This window comes from Natator depressus, chromosome 1, assembly GCF_965152275.1.
Source record: "Natator depressus isolate rNatDep1 chromosome 1, rNatDep2.hap1, whole genome shotgun sequence".
In the NCBI taxonomy this organism is placed as follows: Eukaryota; Metazoa; Chordata; order Testudines; family Cheloniidae; genus Natator; species Natator depressus.
This window is the reverse complement of record NC_134234.1, coordinates 301,241,141-301,266,336: the sequence shown is the minus strand read 5'-3', so window position 1 is coordinate 301,266,336 and position 25,196 is coordinate 301,241,141. Positions and strand designations below refer to the sequence as shown.

The window sequence follows — 25,196 nt, the reverse complement described above, 5'->3', positions numbered from 1 at the left end:
TATTCACAGGGTCTTTCTCAAGAATCATTCCATGATTTATTTGACTTTTACTCAGGAGATGTTTGGTCTTGCTTCTTACGGACAGGTTTCAGAGTAGCAGCCGTGTTAGTCTGTATCCGCAAAAAGAAAAGGAGTACTTGTGGCACCTGAGAGACTAACACATTTATTTGAGCATAAGCTTTCGTGAGCTACAGCTCACTTCATCGGATGTGAGATTTGTGAAGATGGCTTTTTAGGTAAAGAAAAATTCAGACAGGAGCTACCATTAAACATTTTTTATTGCGTAGATTGTAGGCTTTGCAGTACATGCAAAATAAAAAAAAGGTGGCAGTTAAATCTGTAAGCATATAATAGCAATGTAAATGTCTCGGATCAGCAATGTATTTGGATTAGGGACTAATAAGTCTAAGTGAACAGACATCTTTCAGGATACACAGTTTACATGATAAAACAAGGAGGCCTTTTCAAAGTGATTTTCGTCATATCAAGATAAAATATTTCTTGTTTACAATCTTGCTTGTTTTTAGTACTGCAAAATCTCTATAATAGTACACTCTCAGTTCTGTACATAGGAAAACCATAAAACTCTACCCATACCAGGGTCTGTTTTAAATGCAAAACAAAAGTAGTTAATAGGTTTGCAATGCATGTGCCTATAAAAAAGAGAGAGAGAGAAGCAGCAGCTGCATCCTCCAAACAGATTTAAATGCACTTGTGGCAGAAATAGATGGAAGGCATCCCTGATTCATATGAAGCATTAGGCAGAAAGCTTTGATGATACCAGACAACTTTATGTGCATTTCAGGTTTTAAGGGTTCAAATGCTTCATGCAAACCTTATGAGGACGTCCTCTGAACTCAGTAACATCACTGTAAGGTCAAAGGCTCCCATGGGTAACAGCATAATATGTTGCAAATGCTTTATTTTCAAGGGCTCGTGCTTTGCAACATTTGACAGTTTCACACAATACCCTCCATTAAGACTTCCTGATGGCTGCAGCTCAGCTAAAAAAGTGGAACACAATGTGGAGTTTCTAAAGCATCTCTTGTGATGGATTAGTTTGGACTCAGCAAAGCGTGAATTCTCCTGAAACTAATCTGTGAGCTAACAGCATGCTGACCTCGGCTGACAGGAAGGTTTTTTAAAGCTGGCTTCTCTCAGAGACAGCTCATAGTTGGCATGATACGGCATGAGTTTGGCGCACCTGGATTATTCATTTTTTAAGCCAGTGTCATCTCAGACACATTTGTGATATTTACTGGTGTGATGAACACCTACATATTAGCTAAGAGACATATCATAAGTCACTGCCAGAAAAACATTTTAAAAACAATATTTTTTAATTTTGATCTTCAGTTTGCTTCTGTAATTATAGTGAAGGGTTGACAAACAGTTGGCAGCAAACTTTCAGGATAGCTACTATGACACAAGAAGGCATTAACTGTAGCTTTTTATGGACATTCAGCATTCAGACATGGAACGTTTTATGTGTCAAAGTCTCTGACCTGATAAGGCATTAGATTTTCAGAACATATATTAGTTAAGTAATTTGTTTATATCTGTCTTTTCATATCTGACCATTACAGTAAATGGCTGTAGTCAACTGACAATACAATTGAAAAAAGAACATTCTTTTAAAACCTGCCAACTTGTCAGGTTCATTCTGCTGCAATAGCTTTATACTGTTTGCCCACAATAAAATGAATGGCATGACAGTGTTGGAAAGCATTTTTGCAGTTCTTTATTATATCATTGTGAATGTATCTTGCAAGGAATGAATGGAGGGCTAAAAAATCCCCCAACAAAAGCACATCAATATGTTTATCAAATGGTCAGCAAAATGATATGCGGCTGGAATGGGAGAGTAGCAATTCAAGATCAGTTTGAAAAATGCAGAGTGAAAAAAAAATCCAGTAGGGATAAATATTAGTAATGAAAACCGAACACATGATTCTTTGTTTTGGGCCAGTATATTCACCAGCGGTTACTGCAGATTGATTTAGGAGCCTTGAAATTGGCACACAAAAAGACTCTCCAGACAGAGAGCTGTCCTTGAAGCATCACTTATATTTCTTTTCGTACTGTTGCCCGGATAGTGCTGAACATTTTGCCGATGGCCTCGAATAATCGGTCGCAGAACGTGTGGATGCAGATAGAATAGACCCGGCTGATGCATTGGATCTCAATCAAGTAGCTTCTTATGCATGGCACCACTGCCCAGATGTGTAAGAATGACAAAATGGCAAAGTAAATACCCCAGATGAGAGCCAGAGGAATGCCAAAGATTGCCGACAGTAAGCGATAAAACCAGTATTTTGTCACAGTGAAGGTGGTGAAGCTGGCCTTCCAAATCCCATCAAAACTGTGTGTTCCATCAGGTTCAGCAATGACACCTTCAAAATCAATCTGAAGGCAAAGAGGACACAAAAACAGGTTAGACAGATATTCAAAACTGACACAGATGTGTGGATTCCAAATACCCTTTGTCTTAACAGTGATCTACTCATTATGGCCTCGATTCAACAAAACATTTAAGCATGTGTTTAATTTTGAGCATGCAAGTCCCATAGATTTAGACACTTAAGCACATATGTACATTAAGCATGTACTTACGTTTTTGCTGACTAAAGATAGGGTTACTCATGTCATTAAAGTCAAGCACCTGCTTAAGTAATTTGCTGAATCAGGACTTTAGTCTCCGAATTGCATGGAACAGTCTTGTGGACTGTGTGAAGCATCTGCATGTAAGTGTGTCTAAAATATAAAACGAGCCTCTGCTAATTGTGGCTAGCAGATCTGTTCATGTAACTGGAATGGAAGCTCAGATTCCTGGCCTGGAGTTTCCTCCTATGCTGGACACAGGGTTATTGGGTCATGGACCCCAAAGGAAGGAGCAAAAAAGAAGAACAAATGGGGACACCATTCTCAGGCCTCCAAAGGATATAAGGAGAATTGCACTGTAGAGAAATGCTGCTATCTGACTGTGAACCAATCCTTGAAGGACAGAAGAAGATACAGCAGACAAGCATCTGCTTTCCACTTACAACAGTGAAACTTCATAGCCGTGTCTGGGGTTTCTCCTAATTTATATGATCAGGGAAGTGAGATCAAGATTAGGCTCCATATATTCTAACGTAAATATGCAATGCTCTGGAAGAGAAAACTAGTATTAAAAAGAGGAGCAGCAGTTCTGCATTGCAAAATCACAATATGCAATACGGTAGAATGAATGGCTTATAAACAGTAGTAAAGATTTACATGCAAACCCTCCCATTTTGCAAAAGCATTTAGAATATGTAAATAATTTTAGACTTACTCACACTAGACAGTGAATTTCTGTCCTGTCTCTTGAGGCCCCTCTTAATAGTGAAACAAGTTATTGTTGGGTTTATGAAAGTGACAAAGTATTGATGTTAAAGAGTTATGATACGTTTTGTGTAATTTTCTTTGAATTCTAATGAGAAACAGCTCTTTTGACACTGGGCTTATCTGGTTGTTAAAGAAGAAAATTTTCTTAGAATGAAAAATTGAATACTATGAATTTAAAAGTCTAAATTTTTGTAAGAAAATAGTTGCTTTCCTAAAGCACTGTGAGTGGAGTATTATGTGGTTATGTGAAATTATTACAAGTCATTTATTTAGACAATTTTAGTGCATTCAGAAAATCTATTTTAATTTAATAGAATAAGGTTAAAAACCCCAATAAAAGCTTTTCAAATAAAAGTGCATCTTTCCCTCATTTATTTCCTATAAAATCAATTATAGAGGAGCAAATATTGAGAAAAACAAATTTAAGCCATTAAATATCAACCCAACATTTTCATACCTCCTGATCATGTAAGGGTTTAACCTGAAAGGTGCTGATTGTCTTCAATTCCTACTGTAATCAACAGGATCATGTTGCATGTTCTGCCTCTTGAATGACTGGACCCTTAAATTCTAGCCACTTCACATTGTGACATATATGTTACCATGAAACCAAACTTCAGACTTCAACAGTGCAACAGGGACTTCTTCTGGTTCATTTGAATCAGGCAGTCATTTTCACATTCCAAGGTGACAGCAATTTAATAGTTTGTAAAATGTTGACAGCTCAATGTAAATTGAAAACCAGAAACTCTAGATATAAATTATTATTTTATTAGATGTATTTGAGGTATTCAGGATCTAGATACATTTTATGTAGCTTAAATCAAGAGCAAACAATATTTCTCCAGTCATGTGATGCACACACCTAATCACCCCTCTGGTAACCAAGCCAACTTCTTGAAAGGTGGGGAAGACCAACTGGTAAACCATATATCTTGGGATTCCAGAACCTGCAATTTGTGGAGGACGTGATTAATGAGATTCAGCTTACATCATGTTCTGAAAGTGGCCAGGCTCCAGCTCACTTCTGATAGGAGTGAATTCTAGAAATGAGGAACATCTGCTGGGAACATTTAGTTCCAGAGCCCATTCACCCTTGATAGGCAGGGAAAGAATTTCTGTTAAATGTTGGCATTGTGATGGGGAACAGAGGGACAGCTGGCCTTTGTGATAACAGGGTTCTAGAACTTTTAGGGCTTTATAGGTAGTAACCAGCACCTTACATTTCACCCAGCAGAAAACTGGCAGCTAGTGGATATGATGGACCACAGATGCAATATGCTCTCACTAGTCTGCTCTGCTCTGAAGATGGGAAACCACATTTTAGAGGAGTAGAAGCTTCTAATGGGCCTTCTGACTATTCCCTGATAAAGTGTAATACAACAGTCCAATCTTATAACGATAAAGACATGGACGATTATAGTGAGGTTTGCAACTCAAGGGAAAGGATGAAGTGTCTCAGTCAGTTGAGGAAGACAATGATTTTTCTGACCTTCTGGGAGTAGAGGAATCTACTAAAGGTCCTGAGATGGCAAAAGCATTGTGACAATAGGTGGACAGATGCCTTCAATAGAAATAGCAGCCACGGTCTATGCAAATTCTACAAAATGTTTCCCGCTCCAACATGCATCACATTTATCTTACCCAAAGTGAGCCTAAGAGATCTATCTGGCTTTCATTCAGATTTACCTGTCTCTCCACCAGATTCTAAGGGAGTGATCCAGCTCCTACTGAAATCAGTAGGAGCTGGATCAGAACCTAGGATAGCAGGAAAATGATTCTGTCTGTCTGGGCCTGATGAAAAGGAGACATAGAGCTGCTCCTTCCTCCCAAGGACCTATTGGTGTGGAGTGCCACAGGTTTCAATCTTAGCCCCCTCATATTCAAAGTATCTGAGAGGGGAAAATTGTGAGACATAGTATGGCATCTTCAATGTGTTGAGTGCCCAGCACAACCTTCTGGGAGCTCTCCTAAAAAAATAAGTATGTAGCCATCTATAGTGATTACATCCATTCGTGCCACATCATGCAGTCGTCTAACTTAAAGACAAGCACTCTTGACTGAATTTTCTAATACCACCCTTAGAACTCTTATTGAATTTTTACAGTCAGTGTGTGGGGATGACAGTTCTTTAAACTTGTGCTTTAAAACCAAACATAAATAGTTGTTAATATGCCATATTTATAACAGCACCCGATGATGCATCTCTTTAATTCTGGAAGTGTCAGGGGGTTCTCAGTTTGAGTTAATCATTAGGAACATCTTTACATTGTAGTCTGGTTCTTGCCCATACGGATCATGGGTTGACACTCTGTTGGTAAGATACCTGGCCAGGCTCATATATTAATATTTAGAAGAAATACCCTTTCGTACACATTTCATAGTTTTGACTATTATAGCCAACCTGTGCAAAAACTCACCTGAAGGAAGTGCTACAATAAAGGGTGCATATTTTACAGGTCTCTGTTGAAATGCCAAAATATCCAGGAAGCTTAATTGTCATAACATTTCCATTACAATATTAACAGAAACATGTTGAGACATAATAGTTCAGCCCCATGTCACACAAGCTAAACATGTGTTTGATATAATCCACTGCACAGGATATTTAGCGTGGCCAACATAACCAAGCAGAGTAGGTCAACAGGAAAAATGAACATCACAATAGTATTCCACGGCAAGAAATTAAAACAATTATATATATTGGTGGAAAGAACAATACACTCATAGGAGCTGATACAAATGAGACTGCTGCCAAGAGTATGGGTTTACTGGATCAGGCTCAATATGCCACACACACAGCAATGGTTCTTTAATGTGCTTTTCTAAGGCACAGCACATTTGTTAATTATGCAATTCTCAGCAGCATCCTACTCTACCCTATGTTTATGGAGTCTGATATTTTTAACACCTTATGGGATAGGGAATGTAATCATTAACCTCTTCTGTAATACCTGTAAAGATGACAAATCACGTACATAAATGGATAAGCAGCTAAAATTGTATTTCCATGGAGACCACCTCTTATTGCAATATTGGGAACGTGTTTGGCTTGAAACTGCATAGCTCTGATTTCTGACACTGGATGTAAATCCCTGTAAATTTGTGCAGTCTCCACCCAGCTCCAGATACAAGCCACACACTTGCTGTAGAGTCATTAGCTGCCATGTCACCACCATGGAGGATCTCATTTTATTCAAAAATTCCAAAATAACACTGTCTAATCCTCAAACCAACAGCTGGTCTACACACAGATGGTGAAATCCTGTCCCCACTGAAATCAATGTGAGTTTTGCCATTCATTTGAGTGGAGCCAGGGTTTCACTCTGAAATTCCAATAGTTTAAATCAGTTTCTAAATCAATTTGTTTAAATGGATACAACTTCCTGGTGTAGTGTCAGTTAAGGATGGATAATATCATTTTAGCTTAATTTGGTGTGTTACTAAGCCTAAGACTTCTCCCCAGCCCGGGCTACTTGCAAGTTTCCATTCCCAGCCTAATTCTTCTCCCTGGTTCTGCAAATAGCAAGCTATAATGATACTTGTTTGATCATCTGCCACTCTGAAGAAGGCTCTAATAGCACAAAAGTGATTTTTGGTACTTCTCTAAAAGAATGATTTCACCAAATGAAAGCAAGTTTTCTAACCAATACAACAGCATATAGGGTGACAGTCTGGCCTCATTGATGTCCATGGCAAAACTCCTCCTGACTTCAAAGAGGCCAAGGTTTCATCCATGGAATCAGTCTTCCGTTAGGAAAACGTGTTATACGTGCAATGGAGACACAACTCTGTATTTTTTGTAGGAGCTGTGCAGAGCCAGAAATGTATAAGGAGTTTGTAAAATGTAACTCAACCTAATTTAAAATATAGTAATAATAAAAATATCAACTTTAAAAGCTAGGATTGGCAAATGTCTTTTCTTCAAATAAGAATTAGAAACAGTGTATGGTTTTGTAGCTCATATAAATGCATTAAAAATGTTTTAACTCATATTAGAAAATAACTCCCTGTGAAATCACTTTAGAAAACTAGAGGCTTTTCTCCTGTAAAGTTCTACAGTCATCCAAGTTCAATACCATCAATGAGCAAAGATAGAAAAATGGAAATTTTTTTAACTGTAATGAATGAAACATATTGCTATGCTGGCAATCTTGTGAGTGACTTCAAAGAAATAAATATACTCCAATTTCTCTGTATTTCCATTAAAGCTTTGTTAGGATTGAATGGTTTATACTTTTGGACTTTAATAAATGATGCTGAATACTTTTGTGCAGCACGTTGGCCTATAAAATAAATCTGTGAATTTGCAAGTACAAGTTAACCAAAATCTAGTAACATATGTTAAGAAAAGTAATCCTTGCTTGATGTGTTGTGACATTGTTTAGCTAACATGAACTGTCAGGTGGTGTTGAATCCGGTCAAATACATTACAAAAAAAATGTATACATGCAGAAGTGAAAAAAAGCCTCATTTCCATTAGGACAGGGTCTGGATATTATATTTCAGTTTCAGTAGAAAGCTTGGAGTTTAGTGAGCCATGTGCTGGAATTTAGATGATTCTAAGACCTGCAACACTGATTTCTAGAGCCAACCTTCCTAACCGGGCGTGGAACATATGAGTGTGAATCTATGCAGTGTGTATATTGCCTCATTCATGAACATAAAAACATGTTGTTAAAAAAAGACATTTCTGCAATAGTTAAGATAACAAGCTTTAGGTTATAGTAACTCTTTCCCCAAACTATACAAGGATTTTTCTAGTTAAGCACATGAAAACTGTCATCAACATTCACTTTTGTATCACATTATGCTAACGTTGGTGAAACATAAAATGTATTCAGCAACATACATTTATTTGCTTCCGCAATGAGTCAAATTGCTCCTCAAATTAGTTCAGTGGTCATCCTGTGCATAAAGGGTTTTTAGGATTAGGCCAAAAGTCTTTTCACACATCCAGAAGGACCGCAGGATTGAGTTTGTACAGGCTGGCTGTTTTACAGGAGAATTTATTTTTTTCAACTGGCTCATAGTAGAAACATTAAATCTTACTGGGAAACTAACTTTGCATTGAAGCCCTTTAGCCCTTCTGAGGCTGCATCTTTAACTTACCGGTAGTCAAGCATAACCTTTTTGTTAACAACAGACTATCTTTTTGGCACCCAAAAAAAGAAACTATATGTTTATATGGAACTCACAGAGCTGTTAAAGTAAATTATTAGAATCACCCATGTGCTCAGGTGTATTTATATATAATTCATTACAATGGTGAAATATTTATTTTAAAAATATGACTCCAAAGCAATCGCATTGCTTTTCAGGCTGAAAAGTCGAGTGAATGTTCTCTCTAGGCCTGAGTCTCGGTAACTGCTCATCTTACAACACTAGCCTAACTGTACAGACTTCTGTGGAGTGACTCCTGAGGAGAGGAGAATCAGGCCATATTTCTTTTCTTGGCAGACATTCCTTTTCCAAGTGTAAGAGATGAAGATGATGTCATGGAATCATGGTACTTGCTATGCCACGGTGGCACAGCTCAAGTCACACACAAATGTCCTAAAAGTACACAGGAACCGTTATGTGCGTGAGAGGCTAAACAATTATTAGTTCATGCCACCAACAATCAGGGAGGGATTACTGTTCTAGACTAACTTTAACAAACGTGGGAACTTTTATATCAATTTTAGATTATACTGCACAATACTGAATACACCATCTCATATGAATTGTAGTCAATGTCCCATTGCCACATCTTCCCTTTTCACTTTTCTACTGGCCACAAGTCCCAAGCTGCTCCACAGTGATTAAGTAGTGATGTTAACCTGACTCCTGAGAGTGAAAAGACCAATGAGCAGCATGGCAAATTAGGAGACTTTCAGGCATGTACAGTATTCATAAATGTAGCGATCAGTCTGTTCATGGCACAAACACAGTGAAATTACATAAGTGATTAGAAGGTCTCAGCTAAGACTGGAGCTTTAGTGTGTTAAGTGCTGTACAATCACATCGGATGAGACAGTTCTTGCAGGTTACGGTCTAAATAGACAAGACAGGCAAAGTGTAGGAGAAAGGAAGTATTATTATTAAGGGAGCATAGCTGGACTCCACCAATTCTCAGCTGCTATATGTTCATTTAGGAGTTATGCCAGCTGGCATAAGATAAAGCAGCCCCAAGGGTGCTCTACGTCACAGTGCAGCCAGCACAGATCAGCCCAAAGGATCAGGGAGTGGATCATAACTAAGGCTGCATTTCAGTCATGGGTATTTTTAATAAAAGTCATGGACAGATCACGGGCAATAAAAAAAAATTCACAGCCTGTGACCTGTCCAGGACTTTTACTGTATACCCCTGACTAAAACTTGGTGGGGGAGGCGGCTCAGGGGAGCGGCCCTGGGGGCACTGTGGGTGCTGGGTGGGGGACAGCCTGGGGGGTACCACGGGTACTTGGGGAGGGGACGAGCATGACCCGGGGCGGGGGGGGGCGTTGTGGGTGCTGGGTTCTGCAGCTCCCGTTGGCTGGCAACCGTGGCCAATGGGAACTGCGGGGGCAGTGCCTGCGGGCGGAGCCAGCACTTGGAGCTAGGAGCTGAGGGAGGGGAGTTCCTGTTGTCCTTCTGGGGAGCCCCCCTGCCCCAGGTAAGCACCGCCCGGCACCCCAATCCCCAGCCCTGAGCCCGCCCCCCCACACCCAAACACCTGCTGTGGGCGGGGGAGGGGGAGCGCAGGGAGCCCGAGACAGCCCCAGCAAAAGCTGGTGCGCCTGGCCTGGGGGCTGCCCGAGCTGCTCAGGTGGTCATGGAAAGTCTCAAAATCTGTGACCTGACCGCCAAGACTAACACGGAGCCTTAGTCATAACAATCACCCTGATGCCTCCTGTGAGGAGCAGATTCTGCCCCTAGCATAGGGATCAACCCTGTACAAGCAGAATATGCACTATGCAACCTATGCATTTTGTTATCCTCATTTCTAGGTTCTATTGTCATTTCCATTCTTCTGACTACATCACTCTTCCTGCCTCTCCCACAGCATGTTCATGTCTCTTAGCTTTCCCCTCTGGTTATCAGTCCAGTAACACTCTGTGATGCTGAGTGTCATCAGACTGATAACAAGAGCCAAAGTGAACCAAGCCGTGTAAAAATAGGAGTGAAGTGGCCAGAAATATGGACATTAGGGCAGAGAGATACAGCAAAGGTTCCCATTAGCTTTTAGTAGGGAAACTCACTGGCTTGTGAGGATAAGATAAACTTTACTTGGGTTCCACTTTTGTCAAATATACCAAATGAAGGTTGGCCTGTAAAGACCTTGTTGCAGCTCCATGCAGTCAGGCACAGATTTAGGCAGACGCCTCCCTCACTGCAGTACATGTACACCAGGGAACTAGTTATTCTACAGCCTGACATGGCCATGACACGTCTGCAATGCTAATGAAAATACAGGCATGTTAAATTATGGACACAAGGTAAGGAAATGGGCTTTGACCAATTAAAGGATGCTAATAACTCAAAATAACCTTCTGTTTAGGCCAAAGATTTTTAAACATTACCAACTTCTGTTCTATGTCTACAATACATTTCCTGACCTCAGCAGTTCTTTGTTTCCTACTATTCAGTTTGGTAAAGCCAGTTTTTGCATTGCTTGTAGCTTTTGTTAGGTTTTGCTATGAAAAATACTGCAGTTTCATTTGCCCTGGAGGTGTTTTTTAAACTAGTTTATCCGTGAGTTAAGTCCGTTTGAACAGAGATTTATTTGCAAGGAGGCAAATGATATGAAGAACTTGTCTACTCTTTCAAGGTTTGTTTAAAGAAAACCTCTATTAATTACAGTGTCTGAGATAAGAGTTATTGTTCCAAAGGAGCAGCCTACTCAACGAAGAAATGTGCACTCTTTATATGAGAAAAGAGAGATGGGTGCAAGAGTGAGTTATATATCAAAAGCTGTGGAGTTGTGGGGTGTTTCCTACAAATTCCAATCCCAAACCTCCAGCTATCATTGCTGCCCCTTTTGAAAGTTTGTTCTTTGAGACATCACCTATTGCAAAGCAAACTTTACCATGTTGTGTTGGCTGGGAAGATAACGAAGGATACCTAAAGGCCACATTTTCACAGAGGTTTCAATCCAGCCAACATTTCTGCAGGTATGACGATGCATGCCCAAAAAACCACTGCCATGTTTTTGGAGCACTACTGCGGGTGGTCACAAACGATCCAATTTACATACGCCACTGATGCTCAGTTTCAGCGTGAACTAGCAAGGTGCTGAGCGCCACGATGAAGTGCTAAAAGCCCTCTGTTTCCACTGAAGTCAGTGGGAGGGTGTTCAGCTCCTTATGGAAGCACTCAGCCCCTTTCAGAATTGAACCCTTAAGCCCCCGATCTAACAAAGCACCTAAGTATGTGCTTCACTTCAAGCACATGAATGGGCCCACTGAAATCATGGGCTTAAATGCTCTCCTGGGCTGCGGGGCCTGATCAAAAGCCAGGTGCTTAATGAGCAATGTACATGCATGAATATATTTCTATATAGCCATAAAAAGGGGTTATTTATATTTTTAAAACATGTCTAATGTGAAATGTTGAGGCTGATTTTAATGCCGGCACTGTGCTGTTTTACGGCAAGTTTTTCCTCACATTAAATAAAACCCAATATTTTTGCTAGATTATATTGTGTCCTTACAAGACTAGTAACAAGCATATAGCAGGAAGCAGATAAGATCTTTCCCTATTGTGCTCAGCTTATCATTTAAATTTTTCCATTTACTCAACTTCCTTTAAAAACAATTCAGTTCAAGCAAAGATGCCTATAGTCTCAAAATGACCATAGCCACACTGCATTATGAGTCACATCTGGGAGGGGAGAGAAGCTCCAGGACAGATGCAATTCTTCCAGAGGTGGTTAAGACTGGTGAATATGTTATGAAAAAATGGGAGGTCCGGAGGATTTTGTTCTTAGCTATTTATGCTTCCACTTACTTTTTGGATATTGAAAATGTGCAGTTACAAAATCTGGAGAACATTGTTAGGTGGTTGGAACTAGGTAAAAGTTATGCAAGAAGTGCCCAATAGTTGCAGATAAAATGCATCCAAATTTTTAAATGCTTCCCTGACTCAAACATTCCCACTTCCTTTGCAAAATACATGCTTCCACACACAGAACCAACTGTCTTCCTGACAGTCCTTCTGATGTATCATAGGAACCGAGAAGTTGGAAAAGCACATTAGGTCATCCCCGCAGAATGTGCAGAGAGGAAAAGACTAGGAGAGGGATATGGGGTTGATTTGGGGTTGAAGCAGAGGGAGTAGGGTTATGTGTCATTGAGCTGCTCCTTTCCTCTTTTGCCTGGGCTCCTAGCAACCATGTGATTTTACTGATTTTGATTTTATGATAAACTGGAGCACTGACATTACATAGCACTTCAGAGCTTCAAAGCCTTTATGAAAAGGAAACAGGCATGGTGAACTGCTGTCCATATTACAAGAAACTCCAACAGATATTTCACTCCTTGACCTGTAATACACCCCCCTGCCCTGGGTTGCACGTGCCTGGGTGGAGGCGGGGGAGGAACGGTGGATTTTCTTCACTTGTTTTCCATTTTAAACAAAAACTCGCTCTCAGACCAGAACCGAGGACGGAGGCAGCACCATCTGGCAAACAAACATATTCACCTGCATTTCTGGGACGTTTATATTTTGTCCCTGAAAATGCACAGCATGCTCATGCCCAGGTGTCCTGCTTCCCACTAATAACCCTTTTAAATACTGGCCATTTGGTGAAATCTGGTACCTGACAAAGGCAAAATTCTTACTATTCAAAAGTACAGATCCTCATGATTTGACAAGGACGTTTAGAGATTAGGAATCTCTAGCAGTATCCAGAGATGGTATAATTGTGATCAGAAACAGGGAAATCACCTTGACTTGTAATCTGGTGGAAGAAATGTATCAAGAGTCTCTTCCAGCACATGAGACAAAGAGGTAACTTGCCTTTGATCACGCAACCAATGAATACAAAAGTCAAGATTAGACTTTGGCTTCCAGCCCTGAAATCAGTCCATCAGAGCACACTGCCTTCATAGAAGCCTGCCAGGTCCCCGAGGGATGACACTTTTTTAGCACCAAAAAAACCAACAACAACAAAAAAAACAAAAACAAAACAACACTAGGACCACAAATAGTCAGAAAAAAGAAACACTAGGACCACAAATAATCAGAACCTTGGTTTTATATAGAACTGGCTCAATGCTGCAAATAAATAAATAAAAATATCCCACAAATATGTGCTCAAACTTTTAAGTGAGTTTGCTTTGATTGGGAGAGTGAGTTTGTGTGTGTTTGTGGGGAAGGGGTGTGTGTGAGAAAACCTGGATTTGTGCTGGAAATGGCCCACCTTGATTATCATACACATTGTAAGGAGAGTGATCACTTTAGATAAGCTATTACCAGCAGGAGAGTGGGGTGGGAGGAGGTATTTTTTCATGCTTTTTGTGTGTATATAATAAGATCTTCTATACTTTCCACAGTATGCATCCGATGAAGTGAGCTGTAGCTCACGAAAGCTTATGCTCAAATAAATTGGTTAGTCTCTAAGGTGCCACAAGTACTCCTTTTCTTTTTGCTTTGATTGTGTTTCCTTCCCTTTTTGTGTTCACTTGCACTACAATATTCTAGTAAATTCGTTTCCTGGCAAGAATGTTCATGGAAATAACGAATCTTTGGCGAGTACTTGAAAATATTCACAGAAAGCAAATGCTGAATTCATAAATAAGAATCCTGATTATAAGGCTGACACTCCTCCAATCAGCAAAGAGAAATATTGCAAGTGTTCAATCAAAACTAACCAATATGGTTCAAATATTCAGTTCTGAATATCAAATCATTCCAATGGGCTGCTTGTAAACAATCCACAGATACATTCAGTAAATAATTTTGAATAATGAATAAATCTGAGAAAATCATGATTTGCTTGTGCTCATTTCAGATAAATTATTTGCTTTTCATTCACCCAGCTCCAGTTTTATGTCCTGCCAAGAAGACAGCGTCTTGTTCCCTGACACTATGTGGGGTTATTGATTCAGTACCAACCAAGGCCTGCATACATTTCTTAGCACATGCTTAACTTGATCGGTTGAGCGGTCCCACTGAAGTCACTGTAACTAATTGTGAGAGCAAAGTTATGCATGTGAATTCAGAGAGAATTCCACCTGCTTTTACCAACATAATTTCTTGCAACAACTAGGCATTCTTTAGAGGGCCTTTATCCAAGTTCTCACCTGGTCTGCCTCAATATAGCTTGAGAGATTTGATGAACTATCCATGTAAGGAGTCATCTGAATCTATCTGAAGTACTGCTATATGTCCTGTGCAGGTGGTGTATTCCTACCAGCCAATTCCCGAGGAAAATTACTTTGATGTTGCCAGAGTAAATTTGTCATAGAGGAAACAAAGTTGCTGTTTCCCTCCCTGGAAACTGGTGTTCTGAAAGCTAGGTTAGGTCACTACATTTTCCCCATACTAAAACTTTTCCCAACTACGTTTAACTTTTTTGTATCACTTTGTTTCACAAGCCACAATTTGATACATCTGATTCAACCACCTACACCAGGGATATCTGAAAATGTTTCCTACTCAGAAAAAATATAGTTTCGAGGTAAAATTCAGGCAACTCTGAAGTCAAGGAGAAATCTGCCATTGATATCAGGATTTCACCCTAGGATTTCTTTATGAGAAATAAAGATTTTGGTAAACAGATTTTTAAAAGACTCCACTACTCTTTAAAACAAAATGTCTTGTTTTTAGGGCCCTGATGCTGTTAATATTTCCATTAGCTATAACGGCCTTTGGATCAGGTTCTAGCTCACATGTTTGTGCTCCAGTACCACTTTATACTGTATCGCTAGCCTCTCTCTCATTCACCTAAACCTCCCCACTTACAAACACAAGCTCCTTAATAACAAAGTAATCAATAAAGATTTTATTAAACAAATTTAATGCGAATTTGTGTAGCGGCACCAACACATCACTGAGATGAGAAGAAGTATAATTTCCACTGGGTAGCCACACTACATCAACTGAAATAAACACTTTCCCTTTGATTGCCATAATGATATGTAACAATTTTCTCTCTCTTCTTCCCCTCACGTGCCTCCCGCCCACCCCGTTTTTTACCTGCCATGTCTAGAACTGAAGGTAGCATTAATACAAGGTGCATAAAGCTGTTTAAAGTCTATTTAACTTTTCTGAGCCCTTTAAAAATATTTGTCTCTGCATGTCCTCTGTTAGAATTTTTTTATGGAAGGCCTTAAATTACGGATCCTCAAGTAACAGTGTTAAAACTATTTAATTTTAAATATTGCTATAATTTCTATAGATGACACTGTGAGTCTAGGGCCTTGCTCCTGCAATGAAGTCTGCACAGGAACAGAGATCTGTCTGTGTGGAGCTCATAAAAGGATTGGGAGCAGAGAAATGGGGCCGATAGGAAATAGTAACTGTGTGTAGTGTGCAAATGGAGTGTGCTTCTTGTTATTTTTGGGAGTGACGGCAGGGATTTTGAAGGAGCCTGTGGGAAGTAGGTGTCCAAACCCCACTGATGCTCCCTTGTGCTAATAAAGTTTGTGGATGACACGAAGCTGGGAGGTATTGCCAATACAGAGAAGGACCGGGATATCATACAGGAAGATCTGGATGACCTTGTAAACTGGAGTAATAGTAATAGGATGAAATTTAATAGTGAAAAGTGCAAGGTCATGCATTTAGGGATTAATAACAAGAATTTTTGTTATAAGCTGGGGACGCATCAGTTGGAAGTAACAGAGAAGGAGAAGGAACTCGGAGTATTGGTTGATCACAGGATGACTATGAGCCGCCAATGTAATATGGCCGTGAAAAAAGCTAATGCGGTCTTGGGATGCATCAGGTGAGGTATTTCCAGTGGAGATAAGGAGGTGTTAGTACCGTTATACGAGGCACTGGGGAGACCTCACCTGGAATACTGTGTGCAGTTCTGGTCTCCCATGTTTAAGAAGGATGAATTCAAACTGGAACAGGTACGGAGAAGGACTGCCAGAATGATCCGAAGAATGGAAAACCTGTCCTATGAAAGGAGACTCAAAGAGCTTGGCTTGTTTAGCCTAACCAAAAGAAGGCTGAGGGGAGATATGATTGCTCTCTATAAATATATCAGAGGGATATATACCAGGGAGGGAGAGGAATTATTTCAGTTCAGTACCAATGTGGACACAAGAACAAATGGTTATAAACTGGCCATCAGGAAGTTTAGTCTTGAAATTAGATGAAGGTTTCTAACCATCAGAGGAGTGAAGTGCTGGAACAGCCTTCCCAGGGGAGTAGTGGGGAAAAAAACATATCTGGCTTCAAGACTAAGCTTGATAAGTTTATGGAGGGGATGGTATGATGGGATAGCCTAATTTTGGCAATTAATTGATCTTTGACTATTAGCAGTAAATATGCCCAATGGCCTGTGATGGGATGTTAGATGGGGTGGGATCTGAGTTACTACAGAGAATTCTTTCCTGGGTGTCTGGCTGGTGAGTCTTGCCCAGATGCTCAGGGTTTAGCTGATCACCATATTTGGGGTCAGGAAGGGATTTTCCTCCAGGGCAGATTGGAAGAGGCCCTGGGGGTTTTTCGCCCTCCTCTGCAGCGTGGGGCACGGATCACTTGCTGGAAGATTCTCTGCACCTTGAAGTCTTTAAACCATGATTTGAGGACTTCAGTAGCTCAGACATAGGTTAGGGGTTTATTACAGAAGTGGGTGGGTGAGATTCTGTGGCCTGCGTTGTGCAGGAGGTCAGACTAGATGATCATAATGGCCCCTTCTGACCTTAAAGTCTATGAGTCTTTTGAAAATCCCAGTTTAAACTGAGCACAGCAGCAGTCTGAATAGGGAATGTGATGCTTTCACCTTAAGCTGTGATGGTATCTTCTCGCTTCCTATTTGAGAAGCTGAATTTATCAGTTCCCACTTGTCTGAAAACATAGCATGTGTGCCAGATAAGCATAAGACTACAGACCAAACTCATCCCACATACAATTCCCCTGAAGTCAGAGAGTTACACCATGGATGAAATTGCCTATAATAAGGGCTACCATTTAAAGTTTTTAAGGGGCTGGCCATTGGAGGGTACAGAGAAATACTGAGATTAATTTAATGGACAGGTTTCAGAGTAGCAGCCGTGTTAGTCTGTATCTGCAAAAAGACAAGGAGGACTTGTGGCACCTTAGAGACTAACAAATTTAATGAGCTGTAGCTCACAAAAGCTTATGCTCAAATAAATTTGTTAGTCTCTAAGGTGCCACAAGTCCTCCTTTTCTTTTTAACTGACATGGATTTTCTCTTCAGTTAGCAGGTGCCCCTAGTTCTATAGCTTCATCCAAGCCAGTTTAGTATGGTGTATTGCTTCTTATTGCTTGAAAAGTGTCAAAGTGTAAAATACTCTTTTTGGACCTGATGTGCAGCGCTCTCTATTGCATACTCCTTACATGTTCATGTCACAGAACTCCCAGTTTTGTTAATGAAGAATTGTGAGATAAAGAGTTCAACACTATGCATCATACAGGAAATTCTGCCTCAAAATGACATTTACCCACTGATAATTCTAACTTGTCAAAGTCTTTTTAAAGTTTGTGTGTTACATGCAATCTGTCAAATTATGTTGGCTATAACATTTGCCTTCTGTGAAGCACCTGGTATAATTTGGGGCAGTGTAAAAATGCTAATACAATAAGCATCAGTACTGAATAGTTAATTATGTCACCATAGCAAACAAATAAACATTATGAATCATATTCATTGGTGTTAAACAGGAAGCCAATGCATAAGGGTTTAATTATGGTGATAGCTTAAATATAAACAAAATATTTTAAAAAGAGGCTTTGATCAGAATAAATACAATTACTGGTTAACCACTGTAATCCCTAAGAATGATTAATCTTCCAAGTCCAGCAAAAGAGTACCCAATACTTCCTTGCCTTCCACGTAAAGTATGACTGATGCTTTGAAAGAGCTGTGCTCTGCCTCAATTCCCTATCTACATTACTCCCGTTCCAAACCAGTGTACCCTGATATAACACTGGAGTATTGCAATGGTGAATCAATCCCCTAACCCCTGAATCCAGAGCTGGCAGAGTCATTTGAACAAGGCCACCAGAGTGTATGGGTAGGCAAAGTTTGTCCAAACTTCTGGGACTATGTACAATTAAGGAGCCAAATAAACACTTGCAAGTTAATATTTGACATTAAGAAACTATCAGCACTGTGCAGAAACAAAGGAAAGGGACTGTTTATTAAATCTCATCCATTCCTGGTGGAAGAAAAGTCCTGGCTGAGCTCTGGATTTTCTCTTATTTCATCTAGTTCGACCCCTGGATTCTATTCCTGGCTCTGCCACTGACTCTGGACAAGCCACAATCTTTCTGTGCCTTAGCACTCCCATCTGTAAAACATGGATGACAAACCTGACTTTCCTCACAGAAGGTTTGTGAACTAAGATATTCCTTCATTCATTAGATGGAAGATGCTCTGTCTGGCTAGACATCTATCTCTGTATTTATGCTGCACTCCACACACAGGTGTCTGACTGCCTAGGTGCAAAGTATTAGATGAGGTGATTAATTTAATATTGACTTTGGCACTGACTTTCTCTTTTTAGCCATTGATGGGAGTCATAAATGTTTTTAAGTAGGTTTGGAAGGATTAGATTTTTATCTGTAAATGTCGGTAAAATGTCAATTTCACCACATACACACAAACCGATGAAAAATATTTTCATTGATAATAACGAAAATGTACAGATAGGCAAAGTAAGAAAAATGCTGAGCTAGAACTTAGTAGAGTTTGATTTAAGGATATTTACTCTGTATATTTTGACGTGAAGTTGACAATTTCTATTTTAATGGTTATAAAGCTTTAACTTTTAAAAATCAATGTCTATGGTCATTAAATGATTATTGTCTGACCCATCCTGTTGTCTGATACCCCTCCCTGCATAATTTCCCACAACAATGAAATTTTAAATAAATAAAAATAGAAAAAATGCTTACAAATAAACACTGATATTATCTATCAAAATTATATTAAAAAAATCAAATTCTGCTAAGTCTTGTTTTAAGATACATAAAGGGGGCGTGCCAAGCCAGCGTGGCTCATTGGACAGACTGAATAGTAGTGCCCTCCCTAATACCAGTGTAAATGGTGTATGTGATGTTTGTTCACATCTGATCAAAGTTTCTGGAATATGTTTGATCCTGTAGTGAGCTGAACTGCATCAAGCTGAATAAACTGTTGAAGTGGAAGGACTGAATACTTAATTGTACTTGAGCAACAATGATAAAAGCTTTTGCAAATTAAACTAGGTGCAAAAACTCCTTATTGTTTCATAGAATCTCAGGGTTGGAAAGGACCTCATCTAGTCCAACCCCCTGCTCAAAGCAGGACCAACCCCAAATTTTGCCCCAGATCCCTAAATGGCCCCCCTCAAGGATTGAACTCACAACCCTGGGTTTAACAGGCCAAAACTCAAACCACAGAGCTAGCCCTCCCCTGAATTTGTAGCTGTAGTTTGTATCTGTAGTAAATCAGGAGATGTCTGCCAAAAGAAGGGTCTCTCAAGCAGTCAGTAGTTGGTGGTCATTGCTTTTTAAAAACAAAATAAGAACCAAATTGTGGATGGCCTTGCATGGGTTTTCCAGAGGGTGCAATGGACATTTCCTATCTAACACACCCTTGAAGGAGACAGTCATTATCTGGCTGGCTATGCTCATGACCAAGGAGTGGGAACCAAATACTGCAGCTGTATCATCACTGGTAGTGCATACTGGTACGGAGGCGGCACGGCTGAGTGGGCTGGGAGGCTGGACATAGCCCACCCAGCTTGTGTAAGAAACAAGGAATTGCTGGAGGAGGATAGGCTACATATTTTTAAGGTGCAAAGAAACCTGCTCCTCGCTGTGCTTTTCCCAGCACCAGTGAAGTTGTTCTGCCTTATGCAGGCAGAATGTCTTCCTCCACCACTGCGGGAGCACTCAAAGTGTTCCCCAGGCCACACTCCAGAGGGTTTCAGGACCATAATTTGGCCCCACGATGGAAAAAAAATCAAAGTGTGTTGTGGGGCACAATTTTAGGAAGTGCAGAGAGTGATAAAGTCCTCGTGAAGAAAGCACCCCCTCCTCCTCAGCCAGCCACAGGTGAATATTGGCTCCCTTGGGGAATGATAAAAGGCAGATGAGAACAATAAGAGATTTGTGATAAAGGTCATTATTGTGATAAAGACACTAACGGTTGTGTCGCCTCTCACAGAGGTGAAGAACGTGGCATAGAAAGTGCAGAGTACAGCTCAAAGTCAATTGTGGTATATGAGCTATATAGCTGTAAGGCTGTTCTATGTACTACAGAATGGCCCCAGGATCTCGCAGGTGCAAAGGCAGTACACCTGCTGCTAGAACCCATTACTACCTTCCAGCTGGCTGGCCAATTCCACTGTCGGGTAGATGGAGCCATTACCCCATCTTCTAGCTCGCTCCCCCTCATCCCAGAGGAAAAAGAGAGGGAGCATTCTCTGTCCTCCTGCTGAGTGCTAGTACTACAAATTTGCCTGGACTTATGTGGGTCTCACAAGGGAGTTGAGGTTACACTCTACCCCTCCTTCCTATACCTCTACCCCAAATGATTTCTGATTGAAGAAATTAATATAGGCCTTAACCCTCAGAAAGTGCCTTCTTGTAGATGTAAAGTCTGGCTTCAACTGAAAATGACCTAGATTCTGATAAGCAGAGAATCTTTACATACTCATGAGATTCCAGCATGTCTTCATACCTCTCTCTTTATATCAAAATGTTGCACCAACACTCACTTTTAAATTCATTATGCAAATTGAGCTAAGTTTTTAAAAGAAAGCATAAACAAAGACAAGCCAAATTCTGTTCTCCTCCATGTATGCGACTCCATTGACTTCAGTGGGGTTGCACACATGTAACTAAGCGTTTTACCCCATTTTTTTCTAAGTGGATGAAAAACATCCTCTCAGGAAAATTGTAACTTTAGAATAAATTGTAACAGATCTGCATGATGAAAGAAGAACTTAATATAGATACTACTGAAGGCCTACATTTTGAAAAGAACCAGTTTTTGGTGCCTCAATTTTGGTGTCCAACCTGAGACATCAAGGCATGTTCGTCTGAGACATTGAGAACCCACAACTTCAAATAGGAGGTGCAGGTGCTCAGCACTCATAAATTAGACCCAGCAGGTCTCAAGTTGGGTACCCAGGGGCTGGACACAAAATTAGTGGTCATTTTTGGTAATGTAGACCGTACAGCAAATAAAACAGGAAAATCTGGCACTCAGTGGCAAGCAAACACAATTACTTTTATTTTGTCCCTCTTTACAAACTTATATGGCCTCCATCACCAGAGTATCTGAGTGCATAAGAAAAACAAAATTGCAGAGGTGCTGACTGTTTTATTTATAAAGGACTGTTACTTCAAAGACTAATACGAGACAACAATGTTCAATTTGGAGCTGAGTAAAAAGTTTGGAACAAAAATATATTTGATAAGTGTAGCAGATATTTTTCTGCTCATGAAATGTCCCCAAACAAACAAAGATTTATTTGTTCTTTAAAAATATTTTATTAATTTTATGGCAATTTTTTTCACTCCATAGACATCAAACAGCTGTGTGTGAGTATACACTAGTTGAGCTCTGTTGGTTGGTGGGGATTGGACAGTCCTTAAAGGCCCTTCTAGCCTTAAAGTCTATGAGTCTATGAAATAAGACATGTGGTATTGTTTCTCTTCCCTGATTGGACAAGTGTGGAAGCACACCAGTACTTCTGCGTGTCAGTTTTCAAATTCAATTTGGAAAATACTCATGCATGTAACTATGAAATTCATGTCCCATGAACATTCATGCCAATAACATTTGATCACATGAATGTTCACTGCAAGCTGACATGAGAGCTGAGCACGTGGCTGAAGCTAATTCATTGACAACACTGAGAATACCCCTGGAAAAGTTTTGCAGTATTCACCCTGTGGTAGTTCAGTCCAAACAGTCCAACACATGGCACTGCTTAAAGCAAGTTGTTTTTCTCTCACACAGCCTCATGAATACATAATGTTGTACACACATGAAGAGATTTGAGCATATCAATTAATTTAGAACCTCATCCTGCACCATGTTGCCCAGTCAGGGGCACTTGGCATCTTGTAGAACGTGGCCTTTCGTGAGCATGAGGAAATGCCAGATGTTGAAAGATTCTTTCTCCCCCCACTCCCACCCACAGTCAGAGATTGGACAGGGGTAAAACTAACTATTGAAGGTACTTATAAGGGGGACATCACTGTATGATCTGAAGCTCAAATCTGAGGCATTTCAATGCCTCCTCTGCTCCTCCAGCTGTTTTGCTTGGTGTTGGGTGTGCTTTGAAAATGCCTACCAGATCTGGCCCACAGATGAGATAGGCAGGGCATAAGCCAATCTTCATCTAGTTTGAGGGTCATCTGGGTCCCAGGCACCTAGAGTGAGGTGTTGTGCATATGCCCAGCAGCAGAAACTTGGGCAACTTGGGGACTTTTACAGTGAAAATGTCGATGTCAGGAGATTTTAGGAGTCTTCAGGGTTAGGTGGCAGCTCAGTAAGGCTTCTGAGGATCTCACTTGTGCCTAAATTTTGGACTTGGTGCCTACTGTGGCTTTAAAGTATTTATCTTTGGCATATACCTGTGAGATAAGGAAGCACTATTATTATCTATTAGAAGGGGAACTGAGGCCCAGAAAGACTAAGTGACTTGCCAAGGAGCAAGCACTGTGGCAGGATAGGGAATTGACCCTACAATTTCTAAGGCCTGGCCTGGTCTACCCCAACCACTACACCATTCTTCCTCCCACGCAGAATCCCACATCATGCTGCCTTTTCACCTTAATGGAGAGGGCCTTAGGTACTGGGAGTTGTAATATACACCCCAATGCTAAAATAAATCAGGCCATTTAGTCAGCTTTTCAGGAATTAGTATGGCACTTAGCTTCCATTTCACAGATCTTTTAAAGTCACATTGTAACTGAAGCTTAGGTCACCAATATCTTTAGCTTTAGAGTCAAGCTCCTCCAGTCCCCCAGTGTCAGTACAGATCAGGAGCAGGTGTATGCCGTTTTCTTGATTCCTACCTAGCTGACATCACCTTACTTTACTGCTGTGCTCCATACAGCTTATTTATCTGGTGCAGAGGACACTGTGCAAATGCAGTGAACTGTGTGGCTCAGCGTGATATACATCAGGGGAACACATCCCCTGCTTCTCACAATCTCGGGTTATTTTTAAAACTTGTTATGAGATTTTTTTGAATGCAGGCAGCACTAAGGCCTTTTAAAGAGCTGCTTACAGAGCAGATTCCTTGTTCTCTGTCTAATCATTTACTTTTCATGGTTGATTTACTTGCCCCCATGTTACCGTCTGACTCTCATAGCATAGTGGCAAGAAATGCATGGATGCTGAGTAAAAGGCTGAAAGTTCTGAATCTGGTGAAACACAAATATTTTAAACAAAGTAGAAATAGGGCTGAATCACTACTCTGACTCCATACACCTCTGAACTTGTACTATTTGTTTATTACTTGTATTGTAATATTACTTGTATGGTAGCACCTAGAGACCCCAGCTGAGACTGGGGCCCTATTGCGCTAGGTACTGTACAAACACATTCGCTGCCCTGAGACACTCTCTGCCCTGAACAACTTACTGTCTAAGTAGATGAGATGGACAAATGGCAGGGGGGAATAGAAGCAAAATTGCCTGCTCAAGGAACACAGCCAGCTAGTGGTTGAGACAGGAGCAGAACCCAGATTACCTGACACCCAGTCAAGTCCTGTCCACTAGACTACACTGCCTTTCCAGAAGCTTTCAGAAAGCTCTGATTTGGATCAGAAACTGGATATGAACTTTATGTTTGCCCCTTAAAGAGCTGAACTTAAAAGCAGTAGCCAAAGAACCCGGAAATTTGGATCTAAAGTTTGCAAATTGGAACTATCTGTGAAATAAAGTATAAACAGCAAAAGAAATTGTTGCCTGTCTGGTAACTAGGCGGGAAAATGTTGTTTTTCCAATTTCCCTACGAATTTTGCAAATGTTGCTGTTAGTAAAAAAACAAAAGTTGGATACCCTATGTAGCGTGAAAGCTTGTCTTTCTTACCAACAGAAGTTGGTCCAATAAAAGATATTACCTCACCCACCCTATCTCTCTAAGCTTTACTGAAAGTGGCGATCTGAACACTGTCTTGATATGATACTGACATTCCCTGTCACTCACTCACTGGGATGGGCATACCTTGGAAGCAATATCAGTTTTCTGACTGGTTAGTTGGTGGGGATTTTTAGAGTGTTTGCAAGTGGCACATTTGTGGATAAGAGGGATCCAGATTGTTTCAGAGAGAGATCAAAGGTTTTGGGTTTTTTTAAATTCCTATAGTTCTTACTTTCTAACTTTCTTTTGGGTCACTGGGAGTAACAAACAACCATCTGCAGGACTTGTCCCTGTGGGCGGGTGGAAGGGATGTGCTTTGTAAATTTCAGTTTCCTTTAAGACAGCTATGTTTTTTCCCCCCATCTGCGATCTGCTTCTTTTCCGAGTAGGATCTTTCTTTCTCTGTTTAGTTCTGTTCTGTGGATATCCAGATTCCAGCCTGCCTGGGAGCTATGACTCATACTCAGAAGTTTTAGTTGCAATGGGGACTTCTACTACCACTGCTGCAGCATACAGTGAGTGTAACACCAACTGTCCCAGGTCACTAGTAGGCAGGATCGAACCTGGGACCTCT

At 40.4% G+C, this 25,196-nt stretch overlaps 1 protein-coding gene across 4 annotated transcripts in view; it reads right to left on the bottom strand.

Annotated features, from left to right (window-relative positions):
* Nucleotides 1-266: 266 nt before the first annotated feature.
* The window catches only part of CAV1 (caveolin 1), a 28,855-nt gene continuing 3,925 nt past the window's right edge, over nt 267-25,196 (bottom strand). For all 4 annotated transcript variants that reach the window (XM_074942291.1, XM_074942294.1, XM_074942293.1 and 1 more), the window contains exon 3: nt 267-2,406. In XM_074942291.1, coding sequence (XP_074798392.1) covers nt 2,065-2,406 — 342 coding nt within the window. In that variant the 3' untranslated portion in view covers nt 267-2,064. The remainder of the gene's footprint in view (nt 2,407-25,196) is intronic.